At 38.0% G+C, this 17,152-nt stretch overlaps 1 protein-coding gene across 3 annotated transcripts in view; it reads right to left on the reverse strand.

Annotated features, from left to right (window-relative positions):
• Positions 1–548: 548 nt before the first annotated feature.
• VBP1 (VHL binding protein 1) overlaps positions 549–17,152 on the reverse strand; it is a 36,471-nt gene continuing 19,867 nt past the window's right edge. For all 3 annotated transcript variants that reach the window (XM_010385215.2, XM_010385214.2, XM_030934379.1), the window contains 4 exons: positions 12,907–12,973; positions 11,736–11,834; positions 4,014–4,152; positions 549–1,602 (listed from right to left, as the gene is read on the reverse strand). In XM_010385215.2, the coding sequence (XP_010383517.1) occupies positions 1,532–1,602; positions 4,014–4,152; positions 11,736–11,834; positions 12,907–12,973 (376 nt within the window). In that variant the 3' untranslated portion in view covers positions 549–1,531. The remainder of the gene's footprint in view (positions 1,603–4,013; positions 4,153–11,735; positions 11,835–12,906; positions 12,974–17,152) is intronic.

Genomic DNA, 17,152 nt, shown 5'->3' on the forward strand with positions numbered 1-17,152 from the left:
TCAAGGAACTTTTGTTATATTTTCAATGAACTTCTCAATTGTTTGCAGATCTATACTCCTTCCAAAGGGATTTTATGTTGTTTCCAGAAATATAAGAAGTTCTTGGAACATGCTAGTATATGTACAAGTAAACTTTACAAAAATGTGAAAAGACCCATGATAACTTTAAAAAGGTGTATTGTCTGAATCTCTGTGTCACCCCAAAATTGTTATGTTAAAATCTTAACCCCCTAGGTGATGGTATTAGGAGGTGGGGCCTTTGGGAGGTGAGTCTCATCATGATGAGATTAGTGCCATATTAAAGAGGCCCAAGGGAGCTCCTTGCCTCTTCTGCCACATGAGGGCATAGTGAAAAGGTGCCATTTATGAACCAGGACACAGCCCTTACCAGATACCAAATCTGCCAGCACCTTGATCTTTGACTACCCAGCCTCCAGAACTGGGAGAGATAAATTTCTGCTGTTTATAAGCTCCCCAGTCTGTGGCATTCTGTTATAGCAGCCCAAACATAGTTAGACAAAGAGTAACATGAAAAAAGTGCTCTGCCATAGTTTTAGAATCACTGTTTTAATATCATGAAATACAAGTACAAAACATTGTATAAGTATACTTTTTACTACACGGAGATGAACTAATACATTTATGTTTTTATCAGAATCTGTATCACCCAGCACTGACCAATGTACTAGGAGCTTTCCACAGGGATTTTTTTTTTTTTTTACTATTCCTATAAGGTTTTATCATGAATAAAAAAGCTCACAACTCTTTTCAGCCATTGCAGATTTACATTTATCTTAATATTCCTGTTTAAGATGCTTTGGAGAACTGTTAAGAACTACAAAATCAACTTAGGAAGAGTTTTGAATGAGTAATTTTATTTCACGTTGGCCAAGATCTCCCTTATGTTGGCATTGCAAAGACACTGCACTTATCTGAGGTTAGAAAAAATGTTGTCTTAATAGCCCCCTTAACTGTGTAACAAGGCAAATTACCATTTCCTGAAATGTCCAGAATATCAGAGTAGATAGTTATTTGTTAAGCAGTGAGTTATGAAACCCCACTTATAGAAGACAACAGCAACACAGGACCACTAAGTCCTAAATACACCAAAGAAAAACAAGTTTACAAATATTCAAACTGTCTGTCTTCTCTACCTCTAAAATGGTTTAACCACATCAAGTGAGAGTAACATGAGCCAATTAGAAAGGGAAATAGTAAACTGTGCTAGTGTCTGACATTCAGCTTCCATAGCACGTCTCACAGTTTTCGGCCATTTCAGCTAAGAGTTTTCTTATGACAGGCAAAAATAATGATTAAAATACCATTAGCTTTGCTGAGAAATGTGAAAAAAAAAACCACAATGTCAAAAATATTTGAAACTAATTTTGTTTTTATAAATAAATAAAATGGTGTTTATCTTTTCTTAAAATTCTTGGTGTTAAAACATTCAAAGTTATGTCAACCTGTAAGAATAAAGGGGTATTTAAGATAACATGTTTGGAAAACTGAACCACATTTTTAATTGCCAGCATTATGCTTTATTCTTGGTAGAATCATCCTTGTTTCTTCTTTTTACATCCCAATTATAAACCCTGGCCATATCTGCAAGAATTGTCAAAGAAAATGCAAATGCAATTCTAAAGATAATGCATGCAATGACTAACTATTCACTCCACTTGCACAAAGAATCAAAGAAACAGGAATCACACATACACAAATACTGGTAACAAATAGTATTGTTAAGACATCCTGCTATAATGTCAATTGCTAGGAAAATACTGTAATTAAACTCTATCAAAACTAAGGACTCAAATCAACAATTGTTAACCAACTGTTTACCACAGTATTAGTCAACTGTCAACTAGTCAACTATGATATATTTAACAAATATGTACTAGACACTCTCAGTAGTTTCAAAGACAGTCCCTCATCCAAGAAATTTCAAAGATTGCTCAACCCATATCCTGCCATGTAATATTTATATCAGTACAATTATCAATAATTTTATCTCTTACCCTCCCTTTGGCTTAATAAGTTTGTTAAGCATCTACTGTGTTTCTGACTAGGTGCCGTACAAAGCCCTGAATAAGACAGGTGAAGTCCTTTCCCTCGTGGAGCTTAGACTCCAGTAGAATAGTCAATGTGACAGAGACTGTTCGCCCTAGCTCCCTCACTTGTCTGCACACCTTCCTTTCCTACCTTTTGCAGTACTAGCAATAACAAATGGCATTTAACTAAACTTGTAGGACTCATCTGAGAGGATTTCCTCTCTTTTGGCTCCTGTACCCATCTAAGTCACTGGATCTTGTTTTTTCTCTAACGTTTAATATCTTTTCCTTTCCACAAGCACCACTGTCCTAGACCCTCGTCATCTCACAGCTGGATGAAGTTTCCACATTACCCATCAGATGATGATGATCAGTACACTAGGCCCCAACAGGCCTGCCTTCCCTCACCCAACCATGAACACCTGCCACATGCTGCACACTGGAAAAGAAGAGAAAGTGCAGCTCCTACATTTGAAGAGCTCATGGTTTGGCAAGGAAAAACTAAGCAGTATGTGTTAAGCAAGCACACAAGAAACACCCTGAGGATCAGAAAATGTTCAGGAATGCTCTGATGCTTGAACTGAGATATTTAGAGTAAAAGGGTAAAAAAAGAGCACCTCCTGTAAATATGTGAAAGCCATTCCAGTTAGGAGGAAAAAAGGGTAGAAATACAAAGGGTGTGGCACATTTGGGGAGTGTGTACAATAACTGATTGGGGTTATCTGGAACCTGGAATGCACTGGGGAAAGTCAAGAAGAGGTCAGTGGCATGAGGTGAGACAGGCTGGGGTCACTTCACAAGAGTGCCTATATGTATATCTTGTAAGTAACAAGGCACTGTTGAAATATTGTAACCAGAGGAATAAAAATGAGTGACTTAGTAAATTCATACTAGAGATAGTGGGCAGGACAGATGGAATGAAAGGAACCTAAAAATCTACTGAGTGCAGGTTTTGGAGTCCCAGAACGAGAACAGTAACGGTCAGAGATTTATGAGGGAAATTTGATGTGAATCTGGTGATTGATTTGTTATTGGTAGTGAGGAAGAGAGAAGTGTGAAAGGTGACTCCCGTGATTTTGTCTTGGGTGACTGTGACAGGAAGTAGGAGGAAAAGACAGGCCAGAGAAGAAAGGCAAAGAGCTTGCCTTCCCTCTTGACCAGAATACCCCACTCCCATCTCTTCTCTCTGCTGATCCTTAAATCCTATGCTGCCTTTAAAAAAGCAGCCTAACTTTTATCTTCTCAACAAAGCCTTCTTTGAACTAACTCCAGCCTACATCTATCTTTCCCAAAGTTTAAATTGCCTTGGTGTTGCATATGTTACCTTACTTATAGTTTGCTATGAATTATCATTCAGCTGTTTTACATGTACAGTTCTAACAAACAGAGAAAGACACTGCCACTCTTTTCTAAAATTGATTTTCATGCCCCATATGGCTTAACACAGTTGCAGGAACATAGAAGACCCTCAACAAATGCTTGTGAAATTAAACTATTTAAACAGTTACAAAGCTGTCTTGGGAAAATATTTGGAAGAAAAATACTCATTCACCTATGTGAATTTGCTGTTTCCACATCACATTTCAAAGTCACTAATCTATCATCTACAAACTTATTTAAGTACTAGTTCCAAATATCTTATTTATTATCTTATAAAATCTATAACCTTATGTTAGCCTAAAAAGGAAATTCTTCCCACTAAAGCAATGTAAGAAAGAATGTGGGAGGTCTTTTGCATTCTAATTTTTTTTAGTTCTAGGGTACATGTGCAGGATGTGCAGGTTTGTCACAAAGGTAAACGTGTGCTGTGTGGTTTGCTGCACCTATCAACCCATCACCTAGGTATTAAGCCCAGCATGCATCAGCTATTTTTCCTAATGCTCTCCCTCTGCCCACGAAAGAATGTTTTTTTAAAAAAAATCTTTCTCCTTTTTTTCCCTTGCTTTTTGTTTTAAGAAAGGATACTGACTTCTGTGGTAGTAAATTGATCTCGAAGAAAGTCAAGGTCTTCCTCAAGGGAATCAAGATTCTTTGTGGCAGTCGATAAATTCTTTTCCAACAATGCCTGAGCTTCATCAATATCATATTCAAGCATTACATTAGCCTGAAGAGAGAAAGTCATGACAATTACTCAATATTTACACAGAGCTTTATAGGTTAGAGTAAGTGTGGGCAAACTACAGCCCTCAGGTCAAATCTAGCCTGCTGCCTTTTGTTGCAAGTTAAGTTTCACTGGAGCCCAGCTATTCTCTACTTTGGCTTTCATACCACAGTGGCAAAACTGAGTGGTTGAGACAGAAACCATGTGATCTACAAAACCAAAAATATTTACTATTTGACCTTTTACAGAAAGTTTGCTGATCCCTTGGTTAAAGAATATATTTACATACATTGTATCATTTAATCCTCAACCCTGCTGAGGCCAAAGTTGTCTTCCTCACAGTTAAAGAAATGAGAGCTCAGGTTGCCTTGGCTGGCATAGCTAGTGAGAAAATGGGAGAATCAGGATAAGAAACCAGTATGTTTAGATACAAAACAGTGTTGTTTGTATCAATTTAAATAAATTCTGAGCTTCAGATACGGTATTAATTTAAAATTTTTCAAAGACATTTTTTATCATCTATATTTGACTAGGTAAGAAAGACAGCTAGCTTTTACTTGTCCCTTCCTACTACTTCTGACAGATGTTAGGGATTAAGGCAAGGTAATGTGTCTGTCATTCTGAAGATCTAGTGTTACTGCCAATATTCAGGGATGCATGTGCCCTAGAATTGGGAAGCCATACCTTTTACAGCTTTGAACTCCCCCATCACCTGACTGACCACTGGGCATTTCCTAAACCACTTTCCTCATCTCACAAATGCAATCTTAAAATTACTCAAAGGATTGTTGTAAGGATTAAACAAGACAACATGAAAGTATATGGCACAAAGTAAATGTCAAATAAATACTTATTGACTGAATAATCCAATCCATAATTAGAAAACTGTATTAAAGTCCAGATAGGACAAAAATATTCAACATAAGCAAAGACTGAACATAAATATAAGAATCCACAAAGAAAAAAACCAAAGCAGGGGACACAAAAATTTCTAAATCCTTCATTTCAATAAAATGTTCCTGAAATGTGACACATGCACATACTACACACAGACACACACACACACACACACACATGCTGGGTGAAATGACACACAAAATGAAATGAAAGGGTACACTGTATACCTTGGGGAAATTGACCCAAAAGTCCTTTGAGCATCCAGGCAAAAAGAACACATCACTTGGAAAGAAATCAGTTTGCCATCACACTTTTTGACAGTGATGCTTTACAACAAAAGAAAATGGAGCACTGTATAAGATGCTGAAGGAAATAAAATGTGAGTTTAAGATATTATATCCAGCAAAACTGAATCTCAAGTACAAAGGCCACAGACAAGTTGTCAGCAACATGAGATAACTCAGGGAATATCATTCCCATAAATCTTAAGGCAATCTACTTATCAGACGAATGAGTAACATACAATCAAAACGACTAGGGGGACATCAACATAAAGACTATGATGTGCATTCAATATTTACACGAAGAACAAAGATAAATGAAAGACACGAGAGTGAGCAAACGGTATATAATGGCTCTGTGCTCCAACAATATGGGAACAACCTTATAAAGAATGGGTAAGGACAGGAAGAACATATGCAAAAATATCAGTGGTAACAGTGTTGGGTGGTGTTATTCTAAGAACGCTTTGTGTGTGAATAGTAATGTTGTCTAGTTCAATTCTATCACCCTTGGTATTTCTGAAAACCAGGATTCTTGATATAGAAGAAACAAGGGGCCCGGGCGTGGTGGCTCACACCTGTAATCCCAGTACTTGGCAGGCTGAGATCGTGTCACTGCGCTCCAGCCTGGGCGACAGAGCAAGACTCCGTCTCAAAAAAAAAAAAAAAAAAAAAAACAGAGGAACAACTAAAGTGAAAACTCTGTTGTCCTGAATTTGAATTGGAGGTAACAGTATGATTCCATGAGGTACACACATAGTAACCTGCACCTTTGTACACAAGTTTATGCAGGCTAGCTATATCCTACTGGTTCTATTTCTCTGGTTGAACCCTGACTGATAACAGATTCGTTCACTTACACTTTGCTTTATGCAGTTTTCTGATTTTTTTGTTTATATTTAACATTATGTACATATAGAAAAGTATTCATATCATAAATATATAGTTTGATGTATTTTCACAAACTTAACACATTCATGGAACCAGCATCGAGATCAAGGACAGGTTATCACCAACACCCCAAAGCTTCCTTGTGAACGCTTCCAGTTACCACCAGCACCCTCACCCCAAAGGTAACCATTATCCTGACTTAGAGCATAGTTTTGCCTGCATTACAACTTTACATAAACAGAATGACACAGTATATGCGCTCTTTTGTGACTGACTTCTATAATAGGCAAGAATTATGGCTCCCATAACAGCTGTCCCATTCTAATCTCTGGAATCTGTGACTCTGATGAGATATTTACATCATTTGTCAGAGTTGAACTTAATATACAGACTGCCTAGGTAGGCCTAATTTAGTTATATGAGCACTTAAGAGCAGAGAACTTTTTCTGGCTGGAAGCAGAATGAGAAGTTTGAAAGATCTGAAGTGTAAGAAAGACTAGTCATATCACTGCTTTGAAAATAGAAAGGACCACAAGCCAAGGATCGCGGGTGGCCTCTAGAAGCTGAGACTGACTCCTGGACAACAGGCAGCAAGGAAACAGGGAACTCAACCACAGAGAACTGGATTTTGCCAACAACGTAAATAAGGCTGAAATCTAATTCTCCCCCAGAGCTGCTAGTAAGGAGTACAGCCCTGTTGACAATTTCATTCTGGCTTTGTGGGACCCTGAACAGAGGACCCAGCCAAGCCCATCTGGATTTCTGACCTATACAGCTAGGAGATAATGGATATTGTTTTAAGCCTCTAAGTTTGTGGTAATTTGCTATGCAGTTTCTTTCACTCAACCTTGTTTGTGAAAATCACCCTTGCAGTGCTGGTGTGTAACAAAAGTTCATTCCTCCTCCGTACTGTATAGTATTCCATGGTCTGAATACATCATGATTTAGTCATCCATTTGACTGTGATGAACATTTCGGTTGTTTCCAGGTTTTGGTTACTACAGAGTTGATATGAACATTCTTATACCTTTCTTTTAGTTAATATTCATACAATTCTTATATATAGCAAGAGGCAGAAAGAGATAGAGACAGGCATGGAACTGCTATGGCATAGGCAATGCATATCCTCTGCTTTAACAGACACTGCCAGTTGCTTTAACAGACACTGCCAGTTTCCCCAGCGGCTGTGTCCATTTACACTTTCACCAACAGTAAATCAGTGTTTTCACTATTCCATGTCCTACCATCACTTAGTATCACCCTACCATTCCGGTGGGTACACAGTGAGATCACATTGTGCTTTTAATGTGCATTTCCCTGTTTACTAATGAAGTGGGACAACTTTTCGTATGTTTACTGGCCATTGGGAGGCCCTCTTTTTGGGAGTCACTCACCCATTATCCTGAAGAGTTGCTTATCTTTCCATGTTATCCTTAACAAAAAAGTTTTCTAAAAAATTTAAGTATATAAATATTAGGAAAAATAAAATGCTTGCAGATTTGGTGAAAGGAGTATATTGTTAAGATAAAATTATAAATATCTGATAAAGTTGATTACATTAAAATTTAAAACTTCCAAGAGGTACCACAAAAGACAAGTGACAGATGAGAAAAAGTTAATCAGCAATATTAAGAGAAGACTCTGCATCTGAAATACATAATACGTAAAGAAGACCTAAATGTCTATATATATATTAAAAAAAAAAAGAATCCAACAGAAAAATGGAGCAACAACACAATCAGGAAGGCAAACAGAAGAGGAAATACAAATGAGCATTTTGTCATACAAAAACCTGTAAGATGATAATATTTTCACCTATAAAACTAGCAAAAATCTACATATGTGGGTGAGACTGTTAATAAAAGGGTATTTTTATATACTGTTGGAGAAAATGAAAATTGGTAGTCTTTTCTGGAGAGCAATTTGATAGTATTCATCAACATGTTAAATGTGCATACTCTTAGACACAACAATTCCATTTCAAAGCAGCATACAAAAATATGCCTTTGTGTACAAGTCTATATGTGCAAAAATATTTACTACAGCACTGCTCACTCTACAAGAAACTTTAAAACAATCTAAACACCCCTTGACTTGGGAATATTATCACATAGCTCTACCACAGAATAGTAAGCCAATAAAACCAAGGAGGCAAACTCTGTGTCTACTCACAAATAAAGACATCTGTGCTATTAAGTGAAAAGTCAGGTGCTGAACAATATATATCCCATTTTTGTAAAAACAATTAACAAAATCCCCAATATTTATGTACGTACAGATGTACAGACATGATTAAAAGTGGGTGCATCTGGGGATGGTGGAGTAGCCTGCTGCTTTCTATTGTAAAACTTTCTGTCCTATTTGCTCTTTTAACCATTAGCATGTATGAACTCTGATAAAAAAACCAACAAAAATGTCATTCACCCAAGAAAAATTTTTACTGAGCACTTATTATGTGTCAGGGAACTGGCAAATACACCAATCAATAACATATCAGGGAGTGCTAAGTACTTTGAAGGAAAACAGTACAAGATAAACAGGGTGAAACCAAGGAATGCTGACAGACAAGCCATAGCAGGTCCCTGGGAGAGCTAACAATTGGAACTGAGAACTCAAAGGATTGAGTGTGAAGAGCACAGAAGTAGAAATGTGGGGCCACACTGGCAGGTTCCAGGAACAGTTAGGGGGCCACCATGGCTACAGCAGAATGAGCAAAAGAATGAGCACAAATGAATGCTGAGAGGGAGTAGGGCTGTCCTGTGGAAAGGACACCTCTGTATTCCACCCTTGGTGACAGGGAAACCACTGGGGTCTTGAGCAAAGTGGAATGATCCGACATGTTTTAAAAGCATTACTCTGACAGCTTAAGCAGAGGAAAGAGCTAGAATAAAGGTTCTGAAGCAGGGCCATTCCCAGCATGCTCTAAGTCCAGCAAGAAGTCCAAGTGTGGTCAAGCAAGGAAGTAGGGCATTAGGTAAGAGAAGAACAGAGAGACTGGACACGGTGGCTCATACCTGTAATCCCAGCACTTTGGGAGGCCAAAGTGGGCAGATCACCTGAGGCCAGGAGTTCGAGATCAATCTAGCCAAAATGGCGAAACTTCGTCTCTACCAAAAAATTTAGCTGGGCGTGGTGGCACGTGCCTGTGATCCCAGCTGCTCAGGAAGCTGAGGCACAAGAATTGCTTGAGCCCAGGAGACAGAGGTTGCAGTGAGCTGAGATCACACCACTGCACTCCAGCCTGGGCGACAGAGTGAGACTCTGTCTCAAAAAAAAAAAAAAAAAAAAAAAGAGAGAGAGAGAGGTAACAGAGAGTACCAGGATGTGCAGGAACTTGTCAGCCACTCAAAGAACTTGGACTTTTCCTTGGAATATGATAAGAAACCATTCAAAGATTTTGGGCAGAATAATGGAATGACCTGATTGAGATTTCAAAGGATTAATCTGACCACTGTGCTGGAAAGGCTTTAGGAATTCCAGCAAGGGCAGAAGCAAGACAGTGAATTAAGGTATTCTTACAGATTAAAGAGTGTCGCCAAAAAAGATACATTTAAGTTTTAACCCCTTATACTAGTGAATGTGACCTTATGTGGAAGTAAGGTATTATGGATTGAATTCTGTCTCCCCAACAAAAAGTTGGACTCCTAACCCCCAATAGCTCAGCATGTGACTTTATTTGGAGATAGGGTCTTTCAAAAGGAGAAATTTGGACACATGCATGCACACATGTGAAGATGAAGGCACAGATCACAGTGATGCTTCTACACATCAACATGCCAAAGACTGTCCGCGAACACCGAAGCTAAGAGAGAAGGCTAGAACAGATTTTCCCTCACAGCCCTCAGAAGTAATTGACCCTGATTCTGGGGCTGATCACAGACTTCTGGCCTCCAGAACTGTGAGACAATCCATTTCAGTTGTTAAAGCTACCCAGTTTGTGGTACTTTTATTATGGCATCCCTAGAAAACTAATACAGACATTATTCCCACAGTCCTGGCAAGAGACAAAGGTGGCCTGGACCATGGTAATAGCGGTAAGGAAGTGAGAGATAGTTGGTTTCTCGATCTATTCAGAAGAAGGAACCAGTGGGGTTTGCTGAAGAACTGGTTGAGAGATATAAAATAGAGAAGAGTCAAAGATGACTCAAAGATTTTTGTTCTGAGCAACCAGGCAAAAGATTCTGCCATTTACTGAGATGGGGAAGATTGTGGGAAGTGGGAAGTGCCAGTCTATGAGTGGTGAAATGAGGATTTAAGCATTCAAGAGGCATAAAAGAAGAAAAACATGAAAAGAGCAAGAAGAGCTCAGCAAAGAAAATGAAGAGAAAGAGAAACAGAAGAACAGTTATGAAAGACAGAGTAAAAGCAACAAAACAGAATAACTAAAAGGGAAAACACAAAGTCATGGGGAAGCAGCCAGAGGAAATCACACAAAATGAAACAGATCAAATAACTGAAAACAGAGAACATGACAGGTACTGAAAATAAAGGAGATCCAACATATGTGTATTTATTATTCCCAAAAGATAATAAATGGGGCAAAAGTCACATTCAAGTACACAACAGAAATTATCTTTCCTGAAATAAAGTAACACTTGAATTTGTAAATCAAAAGATCATGCAATTTCTACAAAAAAACTGAATACAGAAAAATCATTCAACCCTTAGACACTCAGGTATAGTTGCTATGCTTCAAAGTTATTTTTTAAAAAGCCTTAGTGATAAATACTAAATCCTTCCTTTCAAATACAGAACTAAGTATAGGAATTATGATTGTAGAATGAAATGTAAATGTTGTACAAACTTTGAGCAAACCTCCTTGGGCTAATCTACAGTGCCTCTCCAGAGTGATTCTACAGGACAGCAGCTAGGGGAAATCCTCCCAGTAGGACAGCTGGTAGAAGTACACTCGGCTTGCTACTTTGTATGAGAACTCGCCTGAGGTAACAAGATCCATGGACAGGTAGCTGGATAGTCAGAGGACTGAGAAGAGCGAGACAGGTAAATCACAGAGAAGCTCAATGAAATCATTGAAAACTGAAATATATGGTTTTAAAAAATAAACTCTAACCTCAAGCTTTTTGTAACACTCTTTTTCCCCTTAAATTCAGAGGGATCTTTCTAGAATTATTAAACTCTTATGGGAAGAAGCATTTATCCAAAGTTCAGCAGTACCTTCTATTTTACTTCTCTTGCTCTTCCTCCATTATATTTAAGAGAGATAAAGCATTAATTGGAAGAGAAGCAGGGTTTGTTTGATCAGTTTTATCTTGATTGGGAGAGACTTCAGTACGTTTTTGCTGCGATCTTCATCGCACTCCTGATTCTAGTCAGTTTCTAATATGAACCACTTGAACTCTGCCCCTTTGTCCCGTCCACAATCAAAAGGAGATGAACACTTTCACATCTCGAGCAATACTATTAAAATACTAGCAAATACTAGCAAAACCAGTGTGCTTGCTGGAGAAAACACACTGGTTTACAAATATATCAGCTGGGGCTATAACACTTACTTACCCCCAACCACAGACACACTTTATCAGTAGGAGGAACTGAAGCTTTGCAATACAAGTTATCTGCCAGTAAGAATCTGGTCTCCATTGAGTTGGTGGACTCCTTCAAAACAAAAAAAATGACACTACCATAAACAGGCCAGTTTGATATCAAGGTTATAAAGGAGAGATCGCACAGTTGAACCTAGGACATTTAAAATAGTACCATCATGCAGGTTAAGTGTAGTGGTAAAAGAAATGAATGCTAGACCCAGGTGGCTGGGTATGGACTCTGGCTCAGCTACTCACTAGCTGTACAAATCTGGCACCTCACTTAACTTTTGTGTCTCAGGTTCTTCATCTGTAAAATCAGGATTATAACAGTCCCTACACCTATGAAGTCAGTGATAAGCACTGAGTACACACGTACACACGCACCCCACCGAGTGCCTGACATACAGAGAAAGCGTTATTATAAGAATTAGCCATTCTATTATTTCACTGGTGCTTCATGCCCAATCAATCAGTTGCTGAAGTCTTACAAAGTTCATCACATATTAAAACGTACTAGAAATAGTTATTCTAACAGTCAAGCAAAATCGTAAGTGCACACACAATCTTTTAAATACAATATGCTTATGAGATTTAATCTTTACAACCTGCTTTTATTTAATGAATAGTGGATTAAGACTTAGAAGACTCTCAAATTCAGTTCTGCCAGTAACTAACTAAATAGACACTGGTCAAGTATAACATCTCCGTAACCATTTCCTCAACTATGAAATGAGAACCTAAAACAGATGACCTCTAAGATTCTTCCCAGCTCTATAAATCTTGGAGTAACTCCTTATTCTTAGGGAGAAAACAACAACAAAGAAAAAACCCTAGATGCTGCTAGCGCAGAAGAAGACATTTTCTTTGTACACGTAAAACAATTTCAAATTGCATTTAAGTTTCACAAGTACTAAAGATAAGCAAAGTAATCCAAATGTGGGCCCTAGAATTAAACCTGACTTTTGGGGGAAGGCTGCAAAGTCACATTTGCTACAGAATCACATCATAACATTAGTGTATGTGCTTAAGAAGGCAGACTGAATTCCACAGCACAGATCAAATATCAGTGACCAAAGAGTCAAAGATGAGTTTCTGCTGACATATCCTAGTTTGTTCATATTTACAAATAAAAATGCACTTACTTTTTTCTTCTGCATGTATTTTAGAATTTCCAAAGTCTGTTTAATTTCAGGAATCTGACCTTTTAGCCTGTGAACAAGAAAAAGACTTAGTATTTTGCAGGCAAAAATAAACAACAGGGCATGGTCTTACTAACTTTGCATTTTCTACTAATGTGTTCTTGAGGACTATTTACAGATATAAAATACTTAAGATATTTTTAGATATGAGATACAATATTTAAGATATAAATATAAAATAAAATATTTAATGAAATACTTAAAGAAAATATATTTAGTAAAATATTCATAAAATATTTAAAGTAAAAATACTTTAATAAAAATATTTAAGATATACTAGCAAATGTTTACGGAATGCCTATTCCATGAAGACAAAGCTCTGTTCTATTATGTCAAATACCCCATTGTTATTTAACATTTCTAGAGCAGACTATATTCCACAGAGGTGACTCATAGGTTCTGCATGTGATTAGAATGACATTTTAAATAGATTAATTTAAAAACTAAATTTAAAAATAACATGGATTCAAAAGTTATATTCTAAAATAGAAGACACCAATCCCCTATCCAGTGATGCACATAGCTGCTCCTGGTGTATGCATTCGGTATACACACATGTACATCACAGTCAGCTAAATGCCAGGCAAAGCACAGTGACACCTTCTCAGTATGTGCACTTGTCACACTGTGAAAAATGTACACCATCATCTGAATGCCAAACACACCACATTATGATACAGTATAATTTGGTGATTCTTTTTAAGCTTTGGGTACTTCTTCCTTAAATGCTCTTCTTTTCAAATTAGGTAACAATCATTCTTAAAATTATAAATAGATCACTGATTTAAACACAATAAATTAAAAAAACAATGATGGACATATCCGACTGATCTGACTTAATGGATAAGTTATATGATAGCTACTAGCAAAAGGCCAGTAAGTGACTCCCAAATGCAATCAACCTCACTGACAAGAACATAAGAGAAAAACACAGTATGCTAAAAACATTCAGTCAATTAAAGAGAGAAAACAATGACACCTTTTTTGTCACTGGGGTTTAGTTCTTTATGGTGATTAGATGCATGTGTTTTCTAGGGTCTCTGTCAAATCACAATGTAATTTCTAGCAAAACAGACTAAGGATATAATAACAAAGCTCTGGTTCTTTCAAGGTAAATTTACTAAATATTATTAGAGAACAGAATGTAAACAAAATTTAAACACAACAATGAAAATGAACTTATTGCGTCACATAAAGGAAGTCACTCCATGTGTGCAGGAGGTTGGCAGGGCAAATTTACTACACCCTGTGCTACTAACCTGGCAAGAAATGTGTTAAATGAGCCTGCTGCTTAAAAAAAAAAATAGTGTCATCATTTGATAATACAGTCCAGTCAATAATCTAGAAACACATGGCATTCATTTTTTCACTACAATTCAATCTGGATGCCATAGATGGCTCAAGTTTGCTTATTTTTGTATGATATGTTCATATAGGTAAACACCACAAAGATGTTATACATTTGTAAAATATGTGATACACATACAACATAAGGAGTATGTTCAGATCAAGATTTTTTGGTCATGTAAATGACTTTTAAGATGCATTTTGTATATATAAATATTATATGTAATACATTATAAAGCATATTAATCAATCAAGCAGCTGCAGCCCTAGCTAACTCAGGAACCAGACAACCAATGACATTGTACGTGCCCAAGCAATACACTCCTCCCTACCCTGCTTCACCTGAAGAGAAAGTAGCTTGCCTGGGCAGAGTGATTCACGCCTGTAATCCTGGCACTTTAGGAGGCCGAAGCGGGTGCATCACCTGAGGCCAGGAGTTCCAGACCAGCCTGGCCAACATGGTGAAACCCAGCCTCTACTAAAAAAAATACAAAAAAGTTAGCTGGGCATGGTGGTGCATACTTGTAATCCCAGCTACTTGGGAAGCTGAGGCGTGAGGATCCCTTGAACCCAGGAGGTGGAGGTTACAGTGAGCCGAGATAGCGCCACTGCACTCCAGCTTGGAATGCCAGAGCAACACTCCATCTCAAAAATAAAAAACAAATAAAAACAAAAGAGAAAGCAGCTTGCCTGAACAGTGTGTTTACAGTCCTGTTTTTTTCTTTTTCAATTAGTTTCACCCTATTTGTGTGTATCCCTAAACAAAATATTCTTTAACACTGGTGGCTTCTGACCTTAATTCAAATGGTCTCATGCTGTATGCATTTTTCTGGGGTTTGCTTTTATATTATTATTATTTCATTTTTTGAGATGGAATTTCGTTCTTGTTGCCCAGGCTAGAGTGCAATGGCGTGATCTCGGCTCACTGCAACCTCCGTCTTCTGGGTTCAAGCAATTCTCCTGCCTCAGTTTCCCGAGTAGCTGGGATTACAAGCATGTGCCACCAGGCCCGGCTGATTTTGTATTTTTAGTAGAGATGGGGGGGGGTCTCTCCATGTTGATCAGGCTGGTCTCGAACTCCCGACCTCAGGTGATCTGCCCACCTCTGCCTCCCAAAGTGCTGGGATTACAGGCGTGAGCCACCGCGCCGGGCTGGGGTTTGCTTTTTAAACTCAATCAAGATTCTAAGATTTGTTCATTCATTTTCACTGCTGTGTACTATTCCATTACAAATATGACAAACACAACTTCTTTATCTACTCTTCTGTCAAAGGGCACTTCTGCCAGCTCCAGGTCATTGCTATTGTAACAACAATGGAAACCTCCAGGTCCCAGGAGGTGCTAGAGCTGTGAAAGCGGAGACAGCAGCTTAGAGGGAAAGTGAATCAAGCCTTCAAAAGAGGAATAAAGCTAAAAGAAAATGTTCTAGCTGTGTTCCTTTTCTCCCTCTGAACTGCCCCCAGGGAGTCACATTACCTACCTCATCACTGCTACAGGGCAGAAAAATGGCAGAATTGGCTAGTGGCAGGGGGAAGGCCAAGTTGGGAAGCTAAGAATTACAAGTACTAGTCCCCAGCAGCCCACCTCTCCCGACTCCCTTTCCCTCCTGTGATGATAATGAAGACAGCAGAAATGGAAAGAATCCCCCAGAGGTGGAATTATCTGGTTGGGGAGAAGTATTTGTCTGATGGCTATGCCCTTAGACTGAGATACCAGCAGCATTCCTCCCACCCCTACCCACCAGGAGTGACTTAAATTACCCCCACCTCCACATACATTACTGGCCAAAGTAGCTGATATCCCTGAGGGAATCTAAGCTGACAGGGAAAATAAATTAGAATTTGATCATTATAATAAATAAAGACAATAAATTCAACAGACTCTACGATATGAAACAAAATTAACAAATACCAAAAGATAAAATTATACATTAAATACTTAAAGATACCACAAAGAGAAAAGAAAGAATATTGGTAATATGAAGAAGAACCAACCAGAACTACTAGGTATAAAAATCGTGACAGCTGAAACAAAGAACTCATGGCTATCCATCTAATTGCCAAAAGATAAATGACAAAGACAGAAAAAAGGGAAATAACATAAAGAAATGGAAGGCAGAATTAGAAGTGTCAGCATCTGTAAACAGGTATCTCAGAAAGAGGAAAAAAAATTAACTGATGATAAAAAAAAAAGAAGTGATAATCACAAAATTTCCAATTAAAGAAAGATAAAAGATCTCAGATTCAAGAGTCAAAAAAGAGATTAACACATGAAATACTAAGGAACTTTTACACAGCTTGAAGGTAAAGTTCCATGACAGGCTGCAAGAAAAGATTTACAACATATATAAAAAGGTTAGCATCTAAACTACAGAGCCATCTGCTGCAAAACAACTAGATCATGGCACAAAAATAGTTTCGTTGCACAGCTGACATCATAGGGATGAGAGAAATTCCAGAAAAATAAAAAGAGAAAAATAGTCCTCCAACTACTTGGGAGGCTGAGGTGGAAGAACTGCTTGAACCCAGGAGGTCAAGGCTACAGTGAGCTGTGATCATACCACTGCACTCTGGCCTGGGCAACAGAGAGAAAGCCTGTCTCAAAAAAATAACCAACCCACTATTAAAATAGGTAAAACTCAAGAAAGTTTTCCTAACTCACTATCTCCAACTCTACCATTCTCTTTTAAAACACTAGACAAACACTGTTCTCATCCAGAACACCAATGTTCACTGATACTTCCTCAGTGTTTCGAATTTTTACCCCTTCTCCCCACATTTAGGCCTAGACCATATGTTAAGCTAGAGTGAGTATCCCGCTATATACCACAGTTGTAGAGTTA

The sequence above is a fragment of the Rhinopithecus roxellana genome, chromosome 7, assembly GCF_007565055.1.
Source record: "Rhinopithecus roxellana isolate Shanxi Qingling chromosome 7, ASM756505v1, whole genome shotgun sequence".
NCBI lineage: Eukaryota > Metazoa > Chordata > Mammalia > Primates > Cercopithecidae > Rhinopithecus > Rhinopithecus roxellana.